Genomic DNA, 12,141 nt, shown 5'->3' with positions numbered 1-12,141 from the left:
CCAAATGCAACACTAGGCAAGTATTTCTGTTGTTTAAGAACCTCCACTCATCTTAATTTTCAGGCTGAACCCCAAAAACATTCACCAGCGACCCACAGTTGCCTTGCTTTGCGGGCCCCATGTCAAAGGGGCCCAGGGAATCAGTTGCGGCCGGCATCTTTCCAATCATGATGTACATGTCATTCTTTTCCTTCCCAACTTTGTCAAGATGCTGGAATCGATTACCAACGAACTAACGCTTTTCAGCAAGACCCAGGGCCAGCAAGTCTCCAGTGTCAAAGGTAAGCTGTACAGGCTAGTTACAGTCTCCTCATTTGTCTCAGTGAATATCTCAGTTTCTTTCCAAAGCCTGCAGGCCGCTATTATCATTATTGGGAAGAAGGTGGGATGTAATTGAACAGAATAAATAAAATAAGATGGGTGGAAGGTAAATCTCAGTAAGGATATCCCACTTCCAGTTGGTGTACTGCCACCCTAAATTAAATTGCTGAAGTCTTGAAAACCCTGGGGAGCCATGAGTCAAAGTACTGGGAGCATCATTCACTATTCCTGGTACGCAAATAAGTTATTGGGTTTAGAAAGCCTAAATGCTCAGCCGTTTGCACCAGGCTCCAGCTGGTAGATTTGGGAGGTTCTATTTTTAAAAACCATCAAGGTTGATTCTGCAAGCCTGAAGCCTAGCCCACCCTTGACTTCAGCTCCTTGTATTCCTGGAGGTTAGGATGATGGAAAGAGGAAAGACATGGGGAATAATGGAAGACTTGGGGAAGACAGACTGCTTTTGATTCAGCAGTAAACCTCTAATCTAGCAGCACCATCTAGTGGCAAAATGATTTTTTAAAAATATTTCTGATCTGACAGCTAAGTTTGGGACATCATTGGATCAAATCTCATATTTGATAGGTGGAGGTGACAGACAGCTGAAAAGTTAGTTATATTCAGAATGGCCACTGGCTAGTGATTATGGGAGCTGCAACCCAAAACAGCCAAAGGGCATTAAGTTACCTGGAGATTAGATAGCCATTTAATCTGCTCTAGCAGAGTGGTTCTTGCAGTCTTTTAAGAGAGCCTTAAGGAGGCTTTTGAGAAATCCGCTGTGTAAATACTAGTACAGTGGTACCCCGGGATACGAATGCGCCGCCTTACGAAATTTCCGGGTTACGAAAAAATTTTTGGTGCTTTTCGGCGCTTTTTCGCACGAAATCGCGGCTTTCGCTATTAGCGCCTATGGCTTTTTCGGCTTACGAAGATTTTCGGGTTACGAACGCGGCGGCAGAACGAATTAAATTCGTAACCCGGGGTACCACTGTAATGTATTACTTGTGTGCCTTCAAGTTGACTCCAGCTTGTGGCAACTCTATCATAGGGCTTTCCTGGCTGTATTTATTCAGAGGATGTTTGCCACTGTCCTCCTCTTAGGATGAAAGTGTGTGTTATGGCTATTGTCATCCAGTAGGTTTCCATTTCTGAGCAGGGATTCAATCCGTGGACTCCTGGAGTCCTTGTCCAACTATAGCCCACTGGCTTCCATTGTATTGCTGTTAATATATAAAGCCATTTCTTCCCTTTCTTCAGATCTTCCAGACACGCCGGTTGACCTGGTGATAAACTGCTTGGATTGCCATGAAAATGCCTTTCTGAGGGACCAGCCTTGGTACAAGGCTGCTGTGGACTGGGCCAACCAGAACAGAGCCCCCGTTCTCAGCCTAGACCCGCCTGTGAGCGATGGGGAACAAGGAATCGATGCCAAATGGTCCCTGGCCTTGGGGCTCCCACTGGCCCTGGGTGATAGGGCTGGGCGGGTGTACCTATGCGACATTGGCATTCCACAGAAAGTCTTCCAGGAGGTGGGAATAAACTACCACTCGCCTTTTGGCTGCAAGTTCGTCATCCCTCTGCACTCGACTTAAAGTGGAGTTGGGGGGGAACCCTTCTGGCCTCTGGACCCCCTGAAGAGGAAGACAGAGCAGAATTGCCTCAGACCATATGACGGATCCTGACCATATTAAACTGTTTTTGACGCCTTAAAGATGCAAACGTTCTGGCCTGAGTTTCTTCCCGAAGAAACGTCAGTATTAAAGAGAACCGGGAGGGCTTGTGTTCAGCCAAGCCTTGGATGCGCCTGTGCCATTCATCGCATGAAGGAGCATCAGAGGGCCAGTGTCTTGAGCCAGCTGTGGTAGTTGGTGGTGGGAGAGGAGGGTGAGATGTTTTTGCAGACACACACAAGTATCCCTGCCCGGTCAGATGTGTACCAGACAATGTGATTCCTTTTTTTCTTTTTTAATTTCATGGGGGGGGGTTTTGTTTGTTTTAGACTGTATGGTTTTCAGGACTGGAAGGGGAAAAGGGTTTCTGAGGTCCCCTTTTCCTTGATGATCACATGGGAACAACTGCTGTGTTCCCCTCTTGTGCAGCTGTAGCCTCATTTTTCTCTTTAGTCCTCAAGCTTCTTGGGACTTTGGGCAGCTCTGTTTTGGAAAAGGCTTTGCTGGCCTGTTTTTCCTGCCATCAGCTTGGCATTCCTGAGGCAGCACTTATGTTCTTGACCCACTGGTAGCTCAATGTTGGCTTCCTTTTAGGTCAGAGGAGGGAATGGTAGCTTAGGGGATAATAAAAGGGTGTAATAAAACTGAGGAAGAAAACTACAGTAGACTTAAATATGCTGATACTTTCGTTCCTCCACAAGTCAGGTCCTGCCCTCTTATGGTAAGAGTCCACATTGCTGATGATCTGCTTTTTTAAAAAAGAAAATCTTAATATGTGGGCTGTGAATGAGAAAGAAGGGAAAGCATATTAAGGCTATGCAGTTCTCATTGGGAACATTTGGAAGCATATTAAGGCTGTGCAGTTGTCATTGGACATGGAAGCCACAGGGGAAATTTCACATTGATAGGCACAATGTTCCATTCCTTCCTTGATTTGTCTGCAACAAGCACATAGCTTTACTCAAGTGAGGCAGTGAAACAGATGTGACATCCTCTAACTAGACACTGCTCCCAGGGAACAGAAGTAGTGAAACATTCAAAAGGCCCTGTGTAAACCATGGTTGTAGCAAACTCGTTTCTGTATGTGCCATCCCACTGAGACCTCTTGTGCTTCAGGCCTGAGCTTATATAACAACTCATCAGTTGTCATGTCTCAACTGCTGCCGCCTCCTTCCATAAGTAACCTTTTTTCATGGGGAAGGATGCTGGTTTTGTGTCGCTCTTGGGGAACCAGCCTGTTGCTGTAGGTGGCTTTGTTGTTAATCTTTGACTGATGCCAGCAGAACTCTTCCTTTTCTTTTTGTAGTTGGGCACTGTCCAGACTATCAGGGGTGCAATGCATTGTTGAAGTGGCAAGCTTGAAAACCTGCTAGCTCTGAGAAATCAACCGCATTTGACCTTCCATGTCTCTAAAGGTGCCATGCAGAACTCTTTCCAATAGTCACAATCATTAAACGGTGCAGTAAAATAGTTTTGCTTGTGAGCTGTTTTCCTTTCTGGTCCAGAGAAGCTACTAGTCTTGTTAGGGAGATGAGCCTGTGGGTGTGTGCCAATAATGGGTACATTTGTGGAGTTGGGAATGAGAAACTGGCCTTCCACCAAGGCCAGTAAAGATTTGTTGACTGTTGATCATACACCAAGATTCTTCTGCTAGAAACACATTAAAGTTGACCTTCCTAGATTTGATTAATGTTCTCTCTAGGAATCTCTATGTCCTCCAGTGCAGCTCTACAGGACCTAAAGATTCATATAGAAAACAACTCTATATGCATTTGTAGGTCCCCCAGTTCTGCCAGATGTTGGACATAGAGTTGTGCTGGAGATCCTAGAGATTTCTAGAGGTGTTCTTAGGTAAAAAAGATAATGATTTGGAGTCCCCCCCCCACAGGGGTCCTGCACCCCTAAGCCCACTGGACATTGCAAGTGGGCAAATTGCAATGTGCCATGAGGCCCATTATTCATTTTTCTCTGAAGCCACCATAACATCATCTAGGGTCCATGTGGTGCAATTCTGCCTATTTAAGCTGTGTGTGTGTGCTGTGACTTCAGGTCAGTTCCTGGTTGGACAAAAGGCCTCTCCTAGGGCATCCCTATACCTGGTGAAATTGGCCTCTTCCCCATAGCCAGCAAAGAACAAGGGCAGTTTTTTTAGTCAAAACATTTATATATTTTTAAGATGGGGAGGTGTAGTCCTCAAAGCATTTGTAACTTGGTTTTGCAAATATCAAGGAGACAACAGAACAAGCATGTGCCCATGAGGATGCAACAATTAAAGTGAAGCAAGAAAATGACTGAAACAGTTGCTTTCAAAAGGCCACATCCAACAGATTCTACTCCTTTCTCCACTTCATGTTTTCTGTTTGTTTTGCAAAGGAAAGGGACTGATAACAAAGGAAGGCAAGAAACTACTTTGGAAACTCCCAATGCAGATTTGTGGCAAGATATAAAACCACGGTTTTATTGTTAAACAGGAAAAAATCAGTAGAGTAGGGGAGCAAAAATAGCTGGACACAGTCATACAAGTAAATTATCAAACAATATGAAACACTTTATTTCAACTTTACAACATATAAATATATGAGACAAATCTGTGCTTTTGGATTGCTCTCTCCTCCCCTCCCATGCCCAGGGTCCACCTTGACACTGCACTGCCACCTTCAAATGCTGCGCTACAGAAGGGTCTCTGGAGTCTCCACAATAAAGGTCAGGCCAATTTCTGAGTATGTACATATCCTGCAGCAATCTCCACTCCTCTCCAGCTGTCATCTGCTCAGGTCCCTGCTTGAATCTCGGCAACTCAGCCGCCTCTCCTCTGGAGACAAGCCAGCAAAGAATGGGTGGAGCAGAGCTTCAGCAAACGTGATCCTCTGGGCGGGATCGAACTCCAGCATTTGTCTCATCAGATGAAATAGCTGCATGTGCTCAGAAGAATCCTGCAATAGGTATGTCTGCAGAGAGAGGAAAAAATCAGACACAAGTTTGGTATTGCCCTGGGATACTGAAGAGCTATCAACTTTAAACATCTCTTTGACACTTCATAACTATAACTGCCATAAGTCCAATTTATAGAATCTTGGTATTTTGAGGAATTAGGAATTCTCTACTATAAAACCAGGATTTCATAACATAGAGCTCTGGCAATTAAAGTGCTATTAAAGTCTTGTAATTGCGCAGTGTGGAAGAGACCTGGTGACTGGTTCTTACCTGAAGTGGTTTGCAATTTTCTTGGACATATCTCCCATCAGAGGTGTTCTCATCCCACACCAGGCTTCCTTTATGAAAATACTTCTGTTTCCTAAATACAGACACAAAAGACTGTTCAGCAAGATAAGATGCATGCAACAGGCTGTGTTCACCATCAAGAATTGAATCAAAATTGGGGCGCCCATTTCCCAAGTACTTCAATTAATCTAACATAAAATGCTTTGAAAACATTCAGCGCACTGACACGGTGCCTGTCATGAGACTATCAACAGGGCTCTACTGCCTGCTATGAATGCTGCTCTCCCCAAGAAATCTTTTGAAATCATATATAGTGCATTAAGAACAATTCCAGAGCATTAAGCATCTGGAATAAGTATTAAGTTGCCAACAAATCTCCTATGTGTAATCTATTTGCCCAAAATGTGTGTAATTAATCTGTGGTTAGCCTATTCACACTCTTCCAAAGAGGTCAAACCATATCCATACCGTGTTTTGCGGACCATATGTTGTGGGATTGGGCCAAGGATTTTCTCCATCATCACAAGATGTTCTCTATTTTCGTGAGTCTGTGGAATAAAATAAAAGTGACTACTCCTACCCAAGACAAACTGCAGTCATTCCCTCATGGGAAAGATTCTCTAGAAGTCAAAAACTTGTGTTCAAAATGTCATTGGACTACAATTACCATCATCCTGACAACTGGTAATACTGTCTTGGACTGATGAGAATTGGATGTTCCTTGACATATGGAGATAGTTTTTCTATCTCCACCCTGTAAACACTTACAACAGCACATAGGAATATGACTGAGACCACCTTTTGCTCTGATGTCCCTAACGTTGGAGCACTGAAGTAAAGTAACCATCTAATGTCTCACAGATTCAGAGCAACATTTCTCCCAGAGGCTCAAATGGAGCCACCTAACTGCCTGGAGAGGAAAGCAACAGAGCAATACAGTCAGCTTTCCTTATCCACAGATTTATTTTATCCACGGATTCAAGCATCCACAGCTTGAAAATATTCCCAAAAAGTATAAATTCCAAATAGTAAAACTTGATTTTTCCATTTTAAATAAGGGACACCATTTTATTATGCCATTGTATTTAATGGGACTTGAGCATCCACAGATTTTATTATCCATGGGGGATCCTGGAACAAACCCCAGTGGATAACAAGGGGCCACTGTAGTTTCTTGAAGGATTTCCAGAAACATGACAGGCAGTGAGAACCAAAGAGCAATCTCCCCATACAGCTGCTGTTCAAATGTTTTAGACTTCATCTCCTGTCAGTCCTAGCCAATAGCCAGGAATGTTGGGAGTTACCATCAAAAGCAAGGAAGGCGAGAGGTTGCCTTAGGAATTCAAGCAAAACTGTTATCAAAGGAGCATCACTGGACCCACATACAAGGTGAGGTGTCCCCCTTCAGCTAATACTATGTTCAACCCTCTACAGAACCAGGCCAGGCCTGTGATCCACCCTGGATTAATTCTGTTCCAAGTTCAGCAAGTCTGTTCTGTTTTTTAACTTCTCAGCTCTTTGCCAGTTTGGATTTGAACATCGAGCAAAAGCAAATGGTTTCAAGCTGAAAAGTGCTCACTCAAGACCAGTAATGAAGTGGAGTGCATCTAGGAGTACTGCAATTTCTGTACCTGAAAAAGTGTGAACCCACGGTAGTACTCGAACAGGATGCAACCAATGCTCCAGACGTCACACGGCTGAGCCCAACCAAGCTCTGCAAAGGAGAGTAAAGAATGAACGCTGCTATTTTTAATAGCCATTCTCACCGAAATGCTTGTATGTTATTCTCTTTTTCTGATTTTCCTGTTTAACCATAACAAGCAAATAAATAAAAATCCATGAGGTGATCCACCCAGAAAAGACTTCCCATGCAGAGTCAGGTTTTCTTAAAATCAAGAGAACTGTGCATTTAACTATTCTGTTGACCTCAATAAAACAAGATTTAGCATTCATTCTTGGGCTCTATTCAGTCTCCTCCTGCCTATTTCTTAACTCAGGTGTGCAAAGAGCCCCAGGTATTTTTTGACTGCAGCACCCATGACACTTCAATATTACCTACACTAAGTCTCATGAGAATTGAACTATCCACCCATCCTTACTTACAGGCACTAGAGGAGTAAAGATGCTATTGTTTGGGGGGGGGGGGGAAGGCAAGAAGAACTGTTCTCCTCGTTCTCAGCAAGGCTGCTGTTGTGGCAACTTTAGAAGAAACAACAAAGTGTGTGTGTGCACACACTGCACGTGTATTCATGTACACACACACACATACAAACATGAGAGAAGTGGTTCTGTGTTCAGGAAGTGACAACTGCTTGTGTGTGAATATCCAAGAAAGGTGGAATATCAAATAAAATTCTAAAAATATATGGAATGCCCACACTTGTGTACTGAATGGCTTTTTTGTAGCTGTCATTACTGTGCCAACTTCTGGCTATTTTAGGGACTGTACCTCTACTTGTTAATAAGAGTACGAGAAATTAGGGACACCTTTTAAAAAATACCCCATTCAAATATATCTGCTTTTTAGCCATCTGATAAGATTTGTTTCAAGATTACTCGGGGTGGAAAGGTGATGCAGGTTTACATTTGCCTCTTAACTTTCTCAATCATTTTGTTGATTGATCCTACTCCCAGGCCATAATGTAAATATAATAAAGAATAATCACTTGGCATCGTGTGCAAATGTGCATCACAGCTTTGCCACCCTTTTTTGGGAAGTTACCGAAAAGTAAGTTCCAGAAAACATATTATTGTACTATAATGAGCAGTGATATGGAGAGTTACTCTCCACACTACTACATCTCCAGCTACAGCTACACAAACCGATTTAACTTGAGAGTAGATACCACCTCCCCTAGGTAAGCTCAACTCAGGCAGGCTAAAATACCAGAAATAAAGTCCAATTTCTTATTAAAGGTCCACTGCATGCTTATAGTTGTGATGTCCCAGTCCTTTTTATTTCAGGTGCTTCTTTCCAAAGTCCCTCAGATTTGAAGATGATTTTTGCTCTATTTAACATAGTGCCTCAGTGTAAACCAAGTGGAGACTGAACCTTACTCACAGTTCTTTTGTGCCACACCTCACTCCAAAAAACCATAGCAGTTAAAGTCAGCTCACCCAAGATCACCTCTGGTGGGCGATAATGCCGAGTAGCCACAATGGTAGTGTGATGCTCATGGTCAAAAGTGGCACTCCCAAAATCTGCTACCCGGATCCATGTGTTCCGGATGGCCTTCTCCTCACAGCTCTGCAACAGACAAGACATGTCCCAGCTCCGTTCAGTTGCCTTCCAAAAAATGAGGACATAAAGGTAACAAATAATAACAAATAATAACTTCTACACACACTGTCCTATAGATGGCCATTTCCCTTCAGAATAGAAAATAACTGAGCAGTTTTGTATCCTTCCTTCCCATTCTCTAGTCTAGACTATGTGACATGCTAAGGGCTACCATTTTTGGAACTTGTGCTACTGAGAGAGGAAATGACTAAATCATCAGTTCTTACAAATTCACGATCTCTTTTATCCTAACCTTCCCAGCCTCAAATCTGGGCCTGCTTGCCAGACTAAGTGTCAATGTTCTAACCAGCAACTCAATAGCACCCACCACTAATAATCCTACCACATCCAAGGGGGGAGGACAATCCACAATTTCCACACTCTCAGAAGAAACCTACCTTTTTCTCATTGTATAAGGTATCAAATTCTGAGTTAACAAACAGGATGTTTTCAGGTTTGAGATCAGTATGCGTTAGCTGATTGTCATGGAGAACTGCAATAAAGTGGAAGGGAGAGAAGAGGATTTAATAACTTACATTCCTGCTACACACTTAGTCTCAGTACTGAAATCAACATTAAAAAGGGAGCTGAACTGCTAGAACGCCCATTCAGAAGTACAGCTCACAGAACAGCCTTCCTGAAACCAGTGCCTCCAGATGTATTAGGACCAGGTCTGCCATAAACCATCAACCAGCATCATTAAGCCAGGTCCGAATGTCTGTGATTTTCAAAAATCCTTAATGTATACAATTTTCTCAACTGCTGTACCTGCAAGGCAGTTGCTAGAGAATGTGTACATTTTGCAACCATTTGAAGAAGAATCCTGTTTTAAAGGACACAAGGCAGACTTCTTGACTTCAGGTGTACTAGTGTAGTATAGGTATTTTTCAAGTAGTTCTGGTGAATATAAGGAGTAAGACTGTGAATAGATTGTAAGTAACTGCAAAAAAAACAACACCAAGGAATGTGCCATTAAGAGACTGTCAGGGTTCCTTCCTGTGAAAGGATGGAAAACGAAAACCTCTTGCACTTTATAAACACCCATCTCTTTTTCCCAACTAGTACTAGAACTTTCCCCTCTATTTTTGTTTTGCATCTGTTATTCAACTGTATGCTATTATTTTAAAATTGTAAGTATAAGAGTATGGTAAAATCAGACTGCAAGAAGGTGACACAAACTATAAGGAATATCAAGAACTTTATGCAGAAGTGAAATAAAGTTGAGTAATCTGGGTACTCTTTTCACACAAACAAAATTCTAGCTATGTTGGTTGGAGAAATCTGGGAGCAGCAAACCAAAAAAGTGACTGTTATGAGTATAACACACACAGTACTTACACTTCAAAGCATGGCAGAGCTGGTAAGCCATGTGTCGAATCTGGGCGAGGGGGTATGGCTGGAAGTTATTCTCTTTCAAGAATTCAAAGGTGTTCTTGCCCAGAAGTTCAAATGCAATGCACATGTGTCCATGGAAGTTGAACCAGTCTGACATCAGTACACATAAACTGAACCCAAGGAGAAAAAAGAACAGACTGTGGTTCCCCCAAAAAACAGTATTATTTATTCATTTTCTCTCCAAGACAGAATTACTATCTCATCCCATTCTCTATCCATATAGGGCTGCCTTAAAGAATCCATTTCCCCACACACTAAGCACGACTCAACAATGTTAGTAGACATCTGGGGAAAACTGGCAACTGGATTTAGTACAATAGGCCCAGCTGCTTTGAGGGGAATCCCAACTGTCAAAAGATCCTACTTCTTAAAAAGAAAGAAGTACACTTGCATGCTCTGAAGTTCCACCTATGCATAATAATGACACTTAAATTTCTAAAAACCAAAAGGATTAACAGTATGGTTCTACCCTAGTCATCGGTCAAGCTACTGTTGGAGAAAGATACCATCTCTTTTTACATTGTGATCTTTTAAGAAGAAGAGCCAAAATCAAACATATCCAAATGGGCATGACTTACTGTTTATTTTCCTTGTCCTTTTCCTTAATTTTCTTCAGAACATTAATTTCTAGCCTGGCTGCTTCACGGTATTTGCCTACATTTCGAATAATTTTCAAAGCTACCAGAGAGTTGCCTCTAGAAAAGGGCGAGAATGGAGAAGTGATGAGATGCAAGTAACAGCAAATGCAGATTTCTAATAGTTCAAGTGCAGCAATTAAAACTCACCCCTTACATTGACTTCTGAACCCAGAGGAAGCAAATCCCTTTCTTTCCCCTCAGCTATTATAAACATTTGAAGGGATGTGTGGGTACAGCATTTGTCATCATTATATAACACAGCCCATAGGAAAGGTCCTGATATGGCCACAGTTTGGAAGAACCAAATTTCAAATTTCTGCCTCGCTCAAGCAAGAGAAAGGCCCAGTGCCAGGAAGTCCTTCTGGCTCAGCAAGGTCTAGAGTTTTCCTTTGAGGCAGGGAGATGCCTCACATCCATTGGGGAAGATTGCTCCTACATAGGGGAAGTACCCCAGATGGCATGAAAAAATATTTCTGTCCTCCTCACAAACAATTAAGGCCAGTGACAACTGAAGTCTAATCAAGGTGAAACTCATTTTCTTCTTCTTGCTTGGCATCGGTTGGTTTGCACTTGTACTATTTTACTGTTATTTTGACTGCAAGATTCTTTTATTTATGACAACTCTTAACATGCTATAGTAACCCTTTACTGATGAAGACTGAGTTTAAAAGGTGCATGAAACCCTACACTTCAACAACTTTCCATTTACCTCCCTCCAGATGTGATGGACTACATGGCCAATAGGCATATATCTGGAGGATACTAGATTGGGAAAGGCTCCCTCTCTTCAATTCTTATCTGTCAAAGATGTTCCATGTATTATTTTCTCCTACATAACTCTCTCTATATAGCAGCGCTGCAGAGGACACTGAACCACTAAAGCCTTGTATACCTAGAAATTTAAGATTTTCAGAAATTTAAGCCATAGAGAGAACAGTTTACTCCATTTTTCCAGGGGGAAAATAGGCAAGTTTTGAGATTGAGAAAAAGTACTATTAGCAACCTTTATAGATTGCAAGTCACTTTTTTACTTCCCATATAACTTGGCTTGGTATAAAAGTATCATGTTGGATATATTAAAAGTAGTTTTTTTCAGACAGTAATTACAAATTGAATTCATTTATTTATTTTGTTACAGACTGTTACATGGTCTGAACTGTAAGGAACACCTCATCTATAAGAAACCTCACTGCTCTTGTCAGTTTATGGAGAGCAAGTAAACAAAACATGATAAAACCAGAAGAAACCATCAAGATGAGTAAAATCAAAACTTATTTTTCCTACTCTAGTTCTCCATAGTGCCAAGCAGGCAAAAAGCACGCATCCCCATAAAAAGAACTGAAAAAGAAACCAACACCAGAATTTGCAATGCTGTGAGAAATCAGCCTGCTACATTACTTTTAGAAATAATGTGGGGAGTAAAAAGATGCTCACCTTGTCTTACTTTTTTTTATTCATTATTCTAAAATAAAATATTCCATAATCCATTTTCCCCCATTCTTCCAGGAAAAAAGGCTTTTAGTGGAGAGGGGTTTCTATTGAATTTTTGCAGACTGTCCCCTTTCTATGGGTCTCAACTAACTGTGGCACAACAGGCCTGGAACCCAAGGTAACAGGC

At 42.0% G+C, this 12,141-nt stretch overlaps 2 protein-coding genes across 4 annotated transcripts in view; one reads left to right on the top strand and one right to left on the bottom strand.

Moving 5' to 3' along the window:
• Window positions 1-5,761, top strand: part of EDC3 (enhancer of mRNA decapping 3) — a 23,071-nt gene extending 17,310 nt beyond the window's left edge. Inside the window, exons 6-7 of the mRNA XM_042471930.1 lie at window positions 64-281; window positions 1,576-5,761. Coding sequence (XP_042327864.1) covers window positions 64-281; window positions 1,576-1,910 — 553 coding nt within the window. The 3' untranslated portion in view covers window positions 1,911-5,761. The remainder of the gene's footprint in view (window positions 1-63; window positions 282-1,575) is intronic.
• Window positions 4,415-12,141, bottom strand: part of CLK3 (CDC like kinase 3) — a 22,986-nt gene continuing 15,259 nt past the window's right edge. For 2 of the 3 annotated variants that reach the window (XM_042471929.1, XM_042471927.1), the window contains exons 6-13: window positions 10,464-10,580; window positions 9,829-9,995; window positions 8,889-8,983; window positions 8,328-8,496; window positions 6,842-6,924; window positions 5,679-5,758; window positions 5,193-5,283; window positions 4,415-4,936 (exon numbers count right to left, since the gene is read on the bottom strand). In XM_042471929.1, coding sequence (XP_042327863.1) covers window positions 4,751-4,936; window positions 5,193-5,283; window positions 5,679-5,758; window positions 6,842-6,924; window positions 8,328-8,496; window positions 8,889-8,983; window positions 9,829-9,995; window positions 10,464-10,580 — 988 coding nt within the window. In that variant the 3' untranslated portion in view covers window positions 4,415-4,750. The remainder of the gene's footprint in view (window positions 4,937-5,192; window positions 5,284-5,678; window positions 5,759-6,841; window positions 6,925-8,327; window positions 8,497-8,888; window positions 8,984-9,828; window positions 9,996-10,463; window positions 10,581-12,141) is intronic. The other variant, XM_042471928.1, reaches the window with a different exon arrangement.

Source organism: Sceloporus undulatus, chromosome 6 (assembly GCF_019175285.1).
Source record: "Sceloporus undulatus isolate JIND9_A2432 ecotype Alabama chromosome 6, SceUnd_v1.1, whole genome shotgun sequence".
In the NCBI taxonomy this organism is placed as follows: domain Eukaryota; kingdom Metazoa; phylum Chordata; class Lepidosauria; order Squamata; family Phrynosomatidae; genus Sceloporus; species Sceloporus undulatus.
This window is presented reverse-complemented; position numbering and strand designations above follow the sequence as displayed.